The sequence below is a fragment of the Salarias fasciatus genome, chromosome 16 (assembly GCF_902148845.1).
Source record: "Salarias fasciatus chromosome 16, fSalaFa1.1, whole genome shotgun sequence".
Taxonomy (NCBI): domain Eukaryota; kingdom Metazoa; phylum Chordata; class Actinopteri; order Blenniiformes; family Blenniidae; genus Salarias; species Salarias fasciatus.
Window position 1 is genome coordinate 23122640 of NC_043760.1, and position 14982 is coordinate 23137621.

The window sequence follows — 14982 nt, forward strand, 5'->3', positions numbered from 1 at the left end:
AGTTACATTGATTGAGTGATATTTTTTCTAAATATATTTATTTTTTTTGCTTGTGGCCTTGTCTGGGTGTTGATGTGCTGTTTATTATCAGGATGTGTTCATCATTCATGCTGAAGGGAGAGAGAATGAGTGACACTGAGACATAATTGTGTCTTATTTTTTTAAATGTATGTGTCTATTTTTAAATATTGAGCGTAAATTTAAATCTCAACTTGTGAGACAGATTGTATCCTTGTCTACAGGTCTGAGTGGCCAAGTTGAGCCTCTTTATTTTTTATGTATTTTTTTACTGTTAAAGAGAACGAGGGTTTAGAAAATACACTCTGTGTGTGTGTGTGTGTGTGTGTGTGTGTGTGTGTGTGTGTGTGTGTGTGTGTGTGTGTGTGTGTGTGTGTGTGTTTCCCTCGCCTCTCAGCATCTCTCCTCATTCCGGACTGCTCAGACAGACTTTAAAGGAGGATCTATAAAAAAAAAAAAAAAAAAGACAGAAAAAAGTGGCCAGGCTTTTTGAGGTGAAGACTTTGGCACAGGGTCTCGGGAGTGATGGCGGCGTCTGCACCCTCATCCTCCGGCGGAGGACCGGATCCCAACTCGACAAATTTACGGCCACCGGGCTCAAGTAGGTCCATCACAGATAAAATGCTATTTTCACGCGTGCTATTTACTTTGCGGCCGATGCCATTAATCATTTTCATCGAGGGGGAGCGGAGAGGGAGAGGGAGAGGAGAGGGAGGAAGACAGAGGGAGGAAAAAAAACGCTGCCATTTATTTGAAGGGGGGTGGGGGGGGGCTACCTCCGCCACAAATCAGCGCAGCGTTCCGTCCAGACCCCCCGGCTCCCGGGCAGAGGAACACCGACACGCCGCTGCTGTCACACACGACTCCTCTGCAACATTACAATGGAGACAATTAGCCTGAACAGCCAGCCTGAGGCTGCACTTCACCGAGCACCTCAGCACGAAGACACACCGCATGTTTTTATTATTATTATGAACTAAAGTTGGAGTACATTCATATTTTTTAAAATAATACATTTTTCCATATTCACCTATATTATTATTATTATTATTATTATTATTATTATTATTATTATTGCTCTGGTTTAATGTGCTGTGTTAAAATAAAGTGCCTGCACGGGGAAAATGAAAATTGCCCCTGAAGTGGATGTTAATTCAGCCATACTAAATTGCCCCTAATGGCACACTTAAGCATTGTAGCTTTCGAGCAGGGGGCTCTGTGGAGAGCACCGAGCAGCCAGTCTTTTCATTGTGAACTGGTAACAAAAAAAAACAAAACAAAAAAAAAAGCCTGATTCTGTCTCCCTGGACACCAGTCTAAAATCTGTTGTCTGCATGAGAAAATAAAATCCTGAAACCCTGAATATTCATCGTGATTACTTTAGGAGGTAAATTTATATGTGGCTTGATTTGCTCCTTGCATGATCTGCTTTGTCTCTTCATTTTTCTTTTCTTTTTTTTTTTATTTAATGCACAATGCAATTTTGGCAGTGAGGAGAAGGTCTGCATCCAATCCAAAATCGCTTATCAGGCCAATGATTTAGCTAATGAACCAAACCAGGGGTTAAATTGGGGTGTGGGAACAGGACTGATCACCACCTCCTCCTCCTCCTCCTCTTTCCATTTTTCTCCTCCCCTTCCCATCCTCCCACTCCTCCCCTCCTAAATTGCTGCTTTTGAGGATTTCTTCTCTGCCTCCACCCAAGGTGCCCCATCCCCTCAGAGGCTGGAAGCCCTTGATAACGCAGTCATTTCTCCTTTATCTGCCACTGGCCAGCCGCCTCCTGTCTCTCTGATGCCCGCATTTTAAACGGCATCTTTTCACCCAATTAGATCTTCAGGCCTGGTGGATTCAACCAGGTCATGAATTTTAAGCCTCTGTTGAGGTCATGAAGGGGAACACGCTGTGGAAATGGGCTGATCCGGATCCGGATCCAGATCCAGATCCGGATTTGGGGGGCCTGGCATGTGAGGCTGAATGTCACAATCACCCCATGACACCCTTGATAACTGTTTCAGTTTGAGAGTTTGAGATAAGTTCCCCTGTAAACCCACCAGGTTACGACGCATGGTGTGGGGTTGCTCACGGATGTACCAGGAAATTGGGGATGAAGATATGCGGTAAGATACTGCTATTTTTCTTCATATAATATTTTTTTCTCTCATTTCTATTAAAAAAATCCCGCAGACTGTGGTTTCCCAGACACTGATAACAGCCTCCTGGTTAGAGTGTTTACAAGCGTGACTGCAGGCTTCACGGCCTGCATCATTACACCTGCGGCTCAACGGCAAATTACCTGCATATATGGAGGAATTGAAATTCTCATATAGTTTGTATAACACCCCACAAAAAGCCTCGTCAGCAACATTGTGGCTACTTTTTGTTTTTTTGCTGTTTTTTGTTTTTTATCGCCATATCTGGGAATCTAAGAAAAAGACGCGCACCAGCGAACATTTATGGAGCATTACGCCCAATGGATTTCTCGTTTTCCTTTCTTTGAAAGTCAATTTCAGCCCCGTGGAAACAAACCAAGGACGGTCTGACATCTGCCATAATGCTGAAAGTCAGTCACGCGCCAGTGCGCAATACAATTTTCTGGCATTTTAAATCGACACGTTCCGCTGGTTTTATTTAGGCCATTTAATTAATCTGAACCATCAAGCTGCGAAACGAGCACGAGAACGTGTAGTAAACAATAACTTTCGTATTTTAGAAGTTGTTTGGTGCGATGTTGTGCTGAAATTTCTGCCGTTTCGTTGATGAATCCTCGTGCGTCATGGCCGCGGCCTGCGCTCAATGTGCCTTTGGGCGCCGCCGTTCTCCGCTCCTTGTGTTCTCTCCTGCTCACTGAAGTGCGCGGCGTCGGAGGGGCTTTAATAACTATTTACAATCACCACACGACGGCGATTTGTGTTTGCTTGGCTTGAGTTTGGCGCTGATGTCACGCGCGGCCCAACCTCCCACCGCGCCCTCCGCCCATAAATAGGACAGGATGGCACCTTTTTTTTTTTTTTCCTTTCCTCTTTCTCTCTCATTAAAAGAAAGTACAGTGGAGGTCCCAGGAGTGGGGATAGAAATAGGAGGGATGGGAGAAGATAAGTACTAGTGGAGGCCTCCGCGGCGAAGAAGCGGCAGTCATGATGCACGGGGAGCGTAACCATCCTCCGGACTCTTCCTCTTCCTCCTGCGACCGTCTAGGGTTCCTGCAGAAGAACAACAGCATGGATGAGAGGAGCAGGATGGTGAAGAACCTGCTGTCCTGCGACAACAGCGGCGGAGAGGCGCGTTTCAGGAGAACAGAGATCGACTTCTCCAATATGTTTGCCAGAGGTAGGATTCAGTTTCGATGAATTAAATTTTACTTGGAGCGTAATTTTATTGCGATCGAAACATTTTGGAAATTCATTTCAGGACTTTATCACCTAGAAAAGCCAGTATGCGAAACAAATGTTTTATAAATTCATGTAATAAATACATTAATGCACATTGTGGTTATATGAGATTAACTTGTTGGTTTGTGAAAATGAAAAAATAAAATAAGTAAAAATTTAGACAATGTAAAAAATATCAAGGAAAAAAATCTTGGGAAATAATCTATCTGTGCCTTTAAATGAACCTGGAAATGCAAATATTACTAGAGAAACAAGGCTCAGTGAAGCTTTATTTCTCAATTTCCCATTTTGCCACTTGTCCTATTGCCTAAAGTGTCCTTGAGCAAGACACCTTGCAAGGCAGATGTTGATTATTTTTTTTTCTTCTTTTACTTTGCAGATCTGCTGCCTGCCAAAAACGGAGAGGAGCAGACCATGCAGTTCCTGCTGGAGGTTGTGGAAATTCTCACCAACTACATCCGGAAGACGTTTGACAGATCCACCAAGGTGCTGGACTTCCACCACCCCCACCAGCTGCTGGAGGGCATGGAGGGCTTCAACCTGGAGCTCTCCGACCAGCCGGAGTCTCTGGAGCAGATCCTTGTGGACTGCAGGGACACCCTGAAATATGGAGTGCGAACAGGTAGGCGGCCTGAAGCTTTCAGCGCGGTCAGCTCCGATCAATAACTCTCGCTGGCTCGCTCTGCCAGACTCTCATGATAAATTGTTTTTCTGAGGATTGTGTTGCCTTCTTGTCTCTTCATCAATGGCAGGTCACCCCAGGTTCTTTAACCAGCTGTCCACTGGATTAGACATCGTGGGTTTGGCGGGAGAGTGGCTCACTTCCACGGCCAACACCAACATGTGAGTAGAGGGGAAGCAACAGGACATTAGCTACATTTCATCCTCGTCCTTTGTGCTCGCCGTTTCTCAAACGGCCCGCGAGGAGGAGAGGTTTTCTGCTCGAGGAATACTTGAAGTGACACACAATAATTACTGTCTTTGTCCTGAGGAATAGCCGGCACGCTCTAATAGACTGTCAGTCAAGGAGGAGAATAAAGAGCACAAAAGACAACACTGGTACTCCTCCTCCCCGGCAGTATCGGCCGTGCTGGCCCGCATGTAGACCGTGGCCACATAATTCAGCCCTGCAGGCAAACTAAATTACATATTGATTGGCATTCATGGTTTACATGGTGTCTTTGTTTCATGCGATGCTGGTTCCTGTGATATAACAATGGCAGGAGGCAGGTAGAGCGTATTCCCATCAGACCGCTGTACATACTGTGAGCAGCCCTCACTGGGACTCCTCTAATGCAAGGAATCCTTTCAGCTTACATTTAGCCTGAGAGTTCTGATTCAGATGTGTGGGTGGTGGCATACAGGGCTGCGTGCATCACGGGCTGCATTGTTCAGCAGGTTATATATTGAGATGTGTGCATATGTGTACATACGGATCTGTTTTAGATCTGCTAAAATCACTGAATACAAAATCAGATGTGCCTGTTTGAAAGATTCCTTTACCTCCATGGTCAGTGTAGTGTTCATCCTGTAGGGAAACACTTGCTGAAGGTCCTGTTCCAAATGGCCGACAAACTTTCAATAAAGCAGCGATCAGTCATTTTAACCGCTCATGCGACTCATTCGTCACGGCGCGCTCATATACAGATAAACGGGATTTTCAAGAGTGTGGACACTTAGAGTTCCACTGCAACTGTAATTACAAGCCTCTGTTAAACTTCTCAGACTCGCTTTAATGCCCATAGTTGTCAGGCGTGTTTTATAGACTCATTTCCCTCCACCCGGGCTCAGCCGTGAACCCATTGCTCATCTTTTAAAAGTACCTTATTACCTTGTGCGACATCAGCAAAGATGACTTGAACCAGAGGGCGGAGGTTGCTTATACACTCATTTACCTTTATTAATTACTCCATCAACCCTAATTACCCCTGGCAGATATTGAGTGACACTAATAGACTGACAATCACATCCAGGTCTTACATAATCAGAACGAGGGAGCCCTGTCTGCATGAATGAAGGCTGTGAAATTAATGTGCGACATCTGTGAAGTGGCATCTCACTTGTTTGTTTCTTCCTCGACTCTCTATATAGTACTACGTTTGGAAGATGCCGAGAGGCACAATGTGACACGCCGTACTGTTCCACTGATTAGTTTACTTTCTTTGCATGAACAGATAGGTAGTTATATAATTAGGAGATTATTAGTGTGAAGAAGATGGTTGAGTGTGCCTGTGCTGTAATTCTGAGGTAACTGTGCTGTAAGTGTATAGAATAACAGAATTCAAGTCACTCGGAACCACATTATGATAGAAGTAAATCAGGCAGCCATTGATTTGTGGCTTAATGAGTACAATATTCATTTGTATTTCACATATTATTGTCATTTCTTAATCTTTTTCAAATGAAAACATTGTTCTGTTGCCATATTGGTGAGCAGTAGAACTCTATTTCCTCATGATGCCAACGTAAACTGTTCCAAATATTATCTCCATCGCCCATTTTAATACAGCCAAGCATGGAGATCAAGTGAACACCGGGAATTTCTTCAGTTATTATTAAAAGAGAGGAGTGAAGGTCGCTTTGTCTTTAGTCACACGTTGTGATTAAATGAGTTTCTGTTTGTCTCTTCCAGGTTTACGTATGAGATCGCCCCGGTTTTTGTGCTCATGGAGCAGCTGACGCTGAAAAAGATGAGAGAGATTGTTGGCTGGCCGGACGGCGAGGGTGATGGGATATTTTCTCCAGGTAAAAACAAGGATCAGCTTGTCTTAATTAACTCAGTTAACTGTTCTCTTGAATCATGTCAAACTCCAACTACATCATATTTAGCAGACTAACATATTCAGCTTCGTCAGTTCTGAGTTTTCATATTGAAAAGGCCATTTTGATTTCCAGTCATGAAGAAGCTTATTCAGATTTTTGTCTTTTAGTGAGCCACCAAGAAAAAGCCTTTCACATGAAAAACAAGGTTTAAATTTGTGTGAAAATGTTTGACTCATAACACATTTGAGGGCTTTTCATGCATGAAAAGAAAGAAATATTGTCTTTTCAATTATATTCCAATCTTCAAACTATCACTGAAGAAGCTTCACTCCAATTTAAATTAGAAATTTAACGAGTTTGACAAGTTTAACCCAAAAAGCAGTATAAAAGTGCCACAAATGTTTGCTCATCTGCAGTGATTACTGTCTGGATTTTGCAGGAGGAGCCATTTCCAACATGTACAGCGTGATGATCGCCAGGTACAAGTTCTTCCCTGAAGTTAAGACCAAAGGCATGGCGGCTGCCCCGAGACTGATTCTCTTCACCTCAGAACACGTCAGTCCAGTATTCCCACTCACTTGTTGTGTGATCAATAAGTACATGTGCAGAATGTATTAACTGGACGTGAACTCCTGCTCCTGCAGAGCCACTACTCCATCAAGAAGGCGAGTGCAGCTCTGGGCTTCGGAACAGAGAATCTGATCCTTCTGAAGACAGATGAGAGGTTCGCTTTCATTTCAGCCAACATGCACACTCCCTTCCTTTCTTAAATGTCAGAATGACATATTATTCTTTCTTTCACAGGGGAAGAGTCATTCCTGCTGATTTGGAAGCCAAAGTAATAGACGCCAAGCAAAAGGTAAATGTCAGCGTCAATGGCGTCGCCTCTCCGGCTTATTCATTTAATTTGCCTGTAACAAAGAGTAACGGTCATATTTGCTCGTAGCAAAGGAAGAGTTTGGTGTTCTGGAGCGGCGAGGCTGTTTCAGGGAGGTTAATGCGTCTGTCTGTTCACATGTGACGCTGCCCTCCGCTGCAGCACGTCTCCTGCAAATAATCCTTCAAAGGCAAAGTGATGCTCAGGGCAGAAGAAATGGGGAAGCAATTTCGCTCCAACAATAGGTGCAGGCGGACAGAGTGCATTATTTGAGAGATGTGTTTTAGCCGGTCTCTTTAATGTCAGAAATTACAGGGAGAGAAAGAACATAACGCACCGAATTCAACCCGGAGCTTTTCTCTGTGCCACCTTTGCAGGGCTTTGTGCCGCTGTTTGTGAACGCCACAGCTGGCACCACGGTGTACGGAGCCTTCGATCCCATCAATGAAATCGCAGACATCTGTGAAAAGTACAACATCTGGCTTCACGTGGACGTAAGAGAGAGAGAGAGATCATTAATGCAACAATTAAAAGCCGCTCTGAATATCATCAATATGCTCAGTATGATCTGATGTGTGGTAAATACGCTGTGTCCTGTGCAGGGAGCGTGGGGAGGAGGGTTACTGATGTCCAGGAAGCACAGGCATAAACTGAGTGGAGTAGAGAGGTAAGTAAACGCCTCTCAACAAGGTGATTCCAGAACGATTGGATGATTTAGGTCGTTCTGACCTATTTGACAAATGTTCAACCTATTATAGATAACAGACAGTGCAGACACTCTTCATTTAAATAGATGTACAAATTAATGTGTTGAAGCAGTGATTGAATTAACTGTGAAATAAAAAGTCTGGGTTCAGTCTAAAAGTTGGTCTGTGAGTCAAAACTGAGTGAAACTGAAAGTACCAAGATCCGAGAAATGTAGAATATCATTACCGTCTTATGATTGTTTAACTTCCCCAGGGCTGAAAACTGTTTTCTTTTGCCTACGACTCAGCATTTCTTATTCCAGTAGTTATATTCAATGTGTTTCAGTTTTATCTGTGTGGGTCAGTTATTGCATAGTTTCCTCAAAGCAATTTAAATTACAATAAAAAAAAGCCAGAAAATCCTAACAAATCCCTCAGGAGAGACTCAGTTGTTAAAGCGGGTTATTTTGGGGCTTTGATGCCTGATCTGACGCTGACGATGTGTCAGAGCGTCTCTGGGCAGGTAGTAATGGTGTGTAAGCACCTCTCGCCTGTGCGGATGAAGTGAGACGAAAATTGCGTCGAGACTGCTGAAGTTGTAAAACGCCCGACACAAGTAAAAAGTCAATTTAATCTGTTTACCATGAGAGCTGACAGCGAAGGGTGAGAACTGGCTTTTAATAGGTGGAAAAACAAGCTCGATCAGAACAGGACTGAGAGCTGATGGCTATCTGCTCGGATGGGTTTGGGTTTGGGGAAATGTAAAAGCTGAAAAGAAGAGGAGGAGAAAAACAGCAAACAGTCAGAGCAGTGCAGACTGGAGGGTTCAGGAGCTCCAGATTCAACAAATTGTTTATGGAAAAGATTGTGACATTGCATAAAATAGAAAAATTACCAGTCAAATCTATAGTCATATATATATCAGTCAATCTGACAGGTATTTTAAACCGAAACAAAAAAAATCTATGCAGCGTGTGGTTTAAATGAAACTGAAAGGATATTTCTAGATTGCCCAGACTTGATAAACACACACACACACGAACACACGGCTGCTGTTTCCATATCTGTGCAGAGCCAACTCGGTCACCTGGAACCCTCATAAGATGATGGGCGTGCCGCTGCAGTGCTCCGCCATTCTGGTCCGGGAAAGGGTGAGTGTGTGCCGGGATGTGTCACACAGTGCTACCTCCATACGTGTGAACACACACACACACAGACATTTCTTTCTCCTGGCCTCTCATCACATTCGCCTCGGTCCCAGGGATTGCTGCAGGGCTGCAACTCCATGTGTGCCGGGTACCTCTTCCAGCCGGACAAGCAGTACGACGTGACGTATGACACAGGAGACAAGGCCATCCAGTGCGGACGCCATGTGGATATCTTCAAGTTCTGGCTCATGTGGAAAGCAAAGGTGTGTTTATACAGTATGCTCCTCTCTTATGGCAGGGATGATGTTTCTTTGTGATTGGGCTGATCAGCTGATCCTGGAGGTCCCAAGGTATTAGACCGAGCCTAGAAATTTATGGAACTTACTTCTTCACATTAGACACACTGCTTCACTGCCACATTTCTCTCTTTTTGTTGTTCCATATAGTTTTGGGGATCTTTTGTTTATGTCTCAGAGCAGCAGTGTCTTTAGCTGTGGTTGTTTCTTCTTCGTCTTTTTTTACTGTGAAAATCTAAATAGTCTGAAGCATGACAATAGGTACATGATGAGTGTGATCACTGTGATAGAAATAAATCAACATAAGACGGATGTTTTGTTATGAACTGCTTCTTTTCATCTTCCTCACAGGGAACAGTGGGGTTCGAGCAGCATATTGACAAGTGCCTGGATCTGTCCGCATACCTCTATAATAAGATAAAGAACAGAGAGGGATATGAGATGGTGTTCCAGGGAGAGGTGAGAGGATCTTCTCTGCGAATGTTTTCAAATAAACAGCTTGGTATTCAGTACAGTGAGGAGCAGAGGTAATCAGCTGCAGCCGCAAAGAAAAACAGTCCGTACTGTTATCTCAGCTTTTCTGCTCTGCAAAACACAGATGTTACCGTGATAAATAACCACAGTAACCCACTACTGAATATGTTACCTTACTCCTAGGATTGATTGGGTCATTTGCCTTCGCCGCCACGGCGGCCAGAACCGGTGAAAATTATGGAAGGCGGCTTTTTATCGGTGCTCATTACAACTGTTCCTCCCATTTTCTCTTATCAGCCGCAGCACACGAACGTCTGCTTCTGGTACATTCCACCGAGCCTGCGCGGCCTTCCCGATGGAGCAGAGAGGCGGGAGAGGCTGCATAAGGTAGGGCTCCCCCTCCCCCCCCAGAAATTCCCTCTGTGTGTAGATATCTGCACGTTTTTTAAGGTTTTGGTTTCCATTTCTGTTCTTTCTCTTCAACAGGTGGCCCCGAAGATAAAGGCCATGATGATGGAGTCGGGGACCACGATGGTGGGCTACCAGCCGCAGGGGGAGAAGGTCAACTTCTTCCGCATGGTCATCTCCAACCCCGCCGCCACCAGGTCAGACATCGACTTCCTGATCGATGAGATCGAGCGGCTGGGGAACGACTTGTAAGAGCCACACGTCCTGCCGCAAAAAAACCCGTCGGTTTCCAAACGTGAGTCCGTGATCAACCTGCAGAGCCTTGAGCGCTTCATGCCCCCCCCCCCCCCCCCCCCCCCCCCCCCGTCTCAAACAGACACCGACGAATTTACTTACAGATCTTTTCTGGGAATGCACAACAAATATTAATTCCATCCCTTGTGTGTCAGCGTCTCTTCTGTCTTAATTAAGCAACAGTGACTTGAAGTTAAAGTATTTGCACACAAATCTGAATGAGTAGGTACAGAAGTGTTCTTGCTAATACATACATGAAATGAAATCCCATTTAAAAGTAGGAAGTTTCAACACAAAGCTCCGTTCTGTCAGATTGGGATAGTTAATGTATATAGCAGCTATGAATAAAACATCGTGTTAGTCGGTCGATCTCGTGAAATGCAGCGAAATCCAAGTAGTTTTTCACAGTGTGGGAGACCTCATAGCACTGGCATACAGTATGTTGTTATCATAATTATTATAGATACATAGTAATAATGGAGGCAGATGCACCATGACATTGTAGCTGTTATTTCCCTCCGATAAACACACGTAGGTGTGAATATATAGCACAGTCATTGTAACAACTACTGTACTTGATTGCTGTGTTTTTAGAGATTTTTGTGTAGATCGTGTATAATATTGTTACATTGCCTTTGTGCCAAATGTGTCATAGTTTTACAGTGACAATGTAAATTGATTATACAGTATAGTATGTGATAGAGGAATCACTTTATTTCTATGGGCAGACGTTGTAAATGTGAATAGGTTATTTTGTTCCATTTGTAATGTATCCTCCCTCCTGTTTGGGAACGACTGCTGTATTATATTGCAACGTTTTGAATAACATTGGTGTCTTTTAGTGTATTTGTGAACCAAAGAAGGGTTGAGTTAGACATTTAAACATGTACCTGCCCCTTACTCTCCCATATGGATGGATTCAAATATTTATATAAGAGAACCTGATTTACTGCCTTTGACTTTCGTGCAATCAATGTTGTCTAAATGTGCAATGTTAATGTGATTCATGTGGGAGGCTTGACTCGCAGTGTTAATGATAAGAAGCACAATGCTAAACCATGACGGTGGGGCAGCTTTTATTCTGGAGACATATGATTGTCTGTATCATAGCCTGTTAAGTGGAGTTAAGCTACAATATGCAGAGTTTTTGTCCGTCTCGACGGCCTCGGTATCCGCACACTTTCAATGCTGGGGGGAAAACAAAAGTGAGAAACCGGGATGATTTATTGTTAAAGCTTGAACGATGAAATGCACAGTGTTTTGCTTCTGTACTGGGATTTATTGAAGAAATTGTACATTTGCTGAATTAGCGGGATGAAACGTCCCTTGTCGTATTCAGTGTAGGCACTTTAACAGACGATCTGCAGAACATTGCTGATGTAGCCACAACATGAATAAAGACGAGCTGTAGAACAACTGTCTGTACATTCTTGGTTGTTTGTGACATTTAATCTCCACGATCAGAAACTACTGAGAAAAGCAAGAAAGTTTGTGTTTTAGTGGATGTTTTTTTCAGCAAAGAAATCTTAGAACATAAAAAGCTGTGTGGTTTGCATGTTCTCCCTGTCTGTTGGTGTGACTTTGTTTCCTCCCATGATAAAAACCTTGTGGATGCCGTGGACCCCTGACCGCCATCGGTCTAGACGTTATCATCACAACATCCTGCTGTGATCTTAAACAACCATGTCTTCTATTTTAAAACTGTGTCATTTTTTTTTTTCTCTTTTTTTGTAGCTTTTGCACCTCCTCACTTCTCGTCGCTGTCAGCAGCAGCCATTGCTCAGATTAATCACCCTGCAGGGACTTTTTATTGGCCGATCCTCTCATAGCTGGGATTTCATGACCGCCCCCCTGCCAATCTCTTCACTTCTCTCATTACTCACACTTTTGTAATAAAACGCATTAGACTGTGCTCTCCCAACATTTTTTCTTTTTTTTCCTCCGATCCTGCAGAGCCGATCCGGAGGCTCTGCTTGGCTGTGTTTTATTTCGACACATTCATAGATAGACTGACTGTTTGAGCGGCTCTGCTCCCTTCCTCCACCGGGCAGACGACGGCGCCTTGTTTCATGCTTCAGTGCAGCGATCATTACAGGCCCGACGTCAGTGGCTGCTTTTGTAAAGTTGCAGGGGACAGGGGATTAAAGCACCACAAACCTTTGACTTCCTGTATTCTTTTCTCTCTTTTTCTGAGGTTAAATGTGCCAAAAGTGTAATAACGCGGCTAATTTGGAGGCAGGTGCGGAGGAGTATTACAATTATTAAATGCAAATCAGAGAAAGGTCTTCAGCGCCAATAAACTGTTCACAGTCTAGTGGCTCCAGACTTGAATGAATGTTCAATAATCACACAATCAACCAGATTTACAGATTTTATTCTGTGCTTTGCTAAATACTACATCAAACTGGTTATAACACATAATATAAATAAAGATTAGGTTTTTAAGAATGCTTATTATTGAAATTTGGAGCCTTTGGCGAGCTTTAATCAGATATTTTAAATTGTTTTAATTGTTGATTTATTCATATCTTGATGAAAAAAGATGTGAAATGAACGGCTTTTGTATTTGCAGCGGCCCTGAACAGCAAACACCAGACTGTGAAGCGCTTAATGTCTGTCTCTGCACTAGTCTCTTCACCCTCCATTTCACACCTGGCACACACACACACACACACACACACACACACACACACACACACACACACACACACACACACACACACACACACACACACATGCGCACACACTCAGCTATAACCTCTCACTCTGCGTTGACTGAATTTTCCATAACTGACGTGTTTTTGTTTGTTTGGATATTCAGAGTTTGACAGGAGAACTTCTCGGTGCTGCTAACCCTTCTCTTTCTCCCCAGCTGTGCTGCTCCCCTCTCCTCTATATCCATGAATCTTGTCAGTGGTTTCCCGATGTGCCAAATATATCTCCCGCCCCTGGGAATCACTGCCACATTAGCTTCCTGATAGATACTGACGTTCCCATTGTGTGAGGCAAGTCTAATGAAATGATGATGATGATATTGACTGCGGGCTGCTCGCCAGCCAGCCCTCCCCCCACCTTCATCTCCACACACACACGCAGCCATGCCCACCCTTTAGCCACAAACATTTGCTTTTTTTAAGCAGTCGCCTCATTTTTCCATCACTATGAGCAACAGCAACAAATAGAGCAACAGTTTTTCTGTTTACCCTAAAAGACAACAATAATCTGTTCCTGTCCTTTAAAAGTTGTTTATGTGTCTCCGCAATCTGTGCATTTGTTTCCGCTTCCAGCAAAACAGGAAATGTGTTCAACAAAGCAGTGATAACAGAATCCATTATATCACCTTAAGGCCTCTGGCTTAATTATAATGGCTTACACTTATCTAAATAGCCTCCTCTTATTGACTGCGCGTCCACGAGCTGATTAATCTTGGCAGAAAGTAAATTTTAAACAGAAGATTAATAGTCCGCACACTGTAACCTGAGTGTCTTCATGAGCGGGAAGCGTAAACCTAATGCGGAGCTTGTTAAAGTTGAAAGGCTTGCTAGTAAACGTCTGTGTTTGACATTTTCTAATGGAATAAGCACGAGCCCCGGAGCAATTACACCCCAGCTTCCCCAGCCTCCGTGTGGTGATTGCTATCATGCATGCTAAATGCACACAACAAGCTCCCAGCACATGACAATAATCTGGTGCTGTAAAGCTCTTGTGTAGCTCTGTCGTGTGGCTGAGGCGCTCTACTCTTATCTTGGCAGAGGAACACGATCCTGATGTTGCCAAAATAAAATAAATGGCGACAATAACCATGTGATAACTACCTGTAAGGGCGCCCGTTTTTTTTGCCCCTCTGTCATCTTAATACAGGCTTTTCTAATTCACTTAGGGTTTTATCTGTTGCTGCCAGCACAGCAGAGCGCATTATGTCAGCAGACAGCGTGTATTTATTAGTTCACCCTTTCATGCTGCTAAACCTGACCTCTCGCAAATGCACGGCGTTAAGCAGGTAACCCTGACAATAACAGCTTATGATGTTTGTGGCCGAGGCTCTACTTAGTGTGTGTGTGTGGTGTGTGTGTGTTAATGTCTTTCTCGTCCTCTCAGGATGAGGATCCGCCTTGAGAAACGCCTGAAGAAAAGGACGTTGCACTTCTCTGCAGCTTTAGTTGTAAATTCCTTGGGTGGCTAAAGAAGCATAAATCTGAGCGAGCGCTCCAGAGCCGTGATCGCGGGGTTTGAAGGCGTCAGCAAGCTGCTGCTGAAATACAGAGTTTATTTATCTGCTTCTTGAAAGAGCACGAGTCACCATGTTCAGTCTATTTCTCACCGGTAGTAAATAACGGCTACGGAGTATTGAGGGGAAACAACGAAGGATTTACATGTTGTATGTTGTTGATATCGTGGCTCACAATAAATAAAAAAGTAATAAATTTATTTGTATGTCTCACAATGGGCAAAGGCATGACAGATCCACAGAGGAAATGTTCAAATGAGAACTTAAAACTGTCATCAGCTTGGCATTTCAGTAACAGGAAGTATGTACATTTATGTTTTATTATAAAAATATTCTAAGGAATGTATTGAAAATGTTGATTATTTTAGATACGTGTATTATTCAATCTGATCAAGGTG

The 14982-nt window shown here is 43.6% G+C and overlaps 1 protein-coding gene across 1 annotated transcript; it reads left to right on the forward strand.

Moving 5' to 3' along the window:
* Nucleotides 1–543: 543 nt before the first annotated feature.
* On the forward strand, nucleotides 544–11769 carry LOC115402815 (glutamate decarboxylase 1). Its single transcript, XM_030111382.1, has 16 exons — nucleotides 544–619; nucleotides 2076–2138; nucleotides 3217–3348; nucleotides 3790–4032; nucleotides 4163–4253; nucleotides 6043–6155; nucleotides 6613–6728; nucleotides 6818–6897; nucleotides 6978–7032; nucleotides 7428–7544; nucleotides 7653–7717; nucleotides 8809–8887; nucleotides 8998–9147; nucleotides 9532–9639; nucleotides 9952–10041; nucleotides 10141–11769. The coding sequence occupies exons 1-16, from the start codon at nucleotides 544–546 to the stop codon at nucleotides 10312–10314; spliced, it is 1752 nt and encodes a 583-aa protein (XP_029967242.1). The 3' UTR covers nucleotides 10315–11769.
* Nucleotides 11770–14982: the final 3213 nt, after the last annotated feature.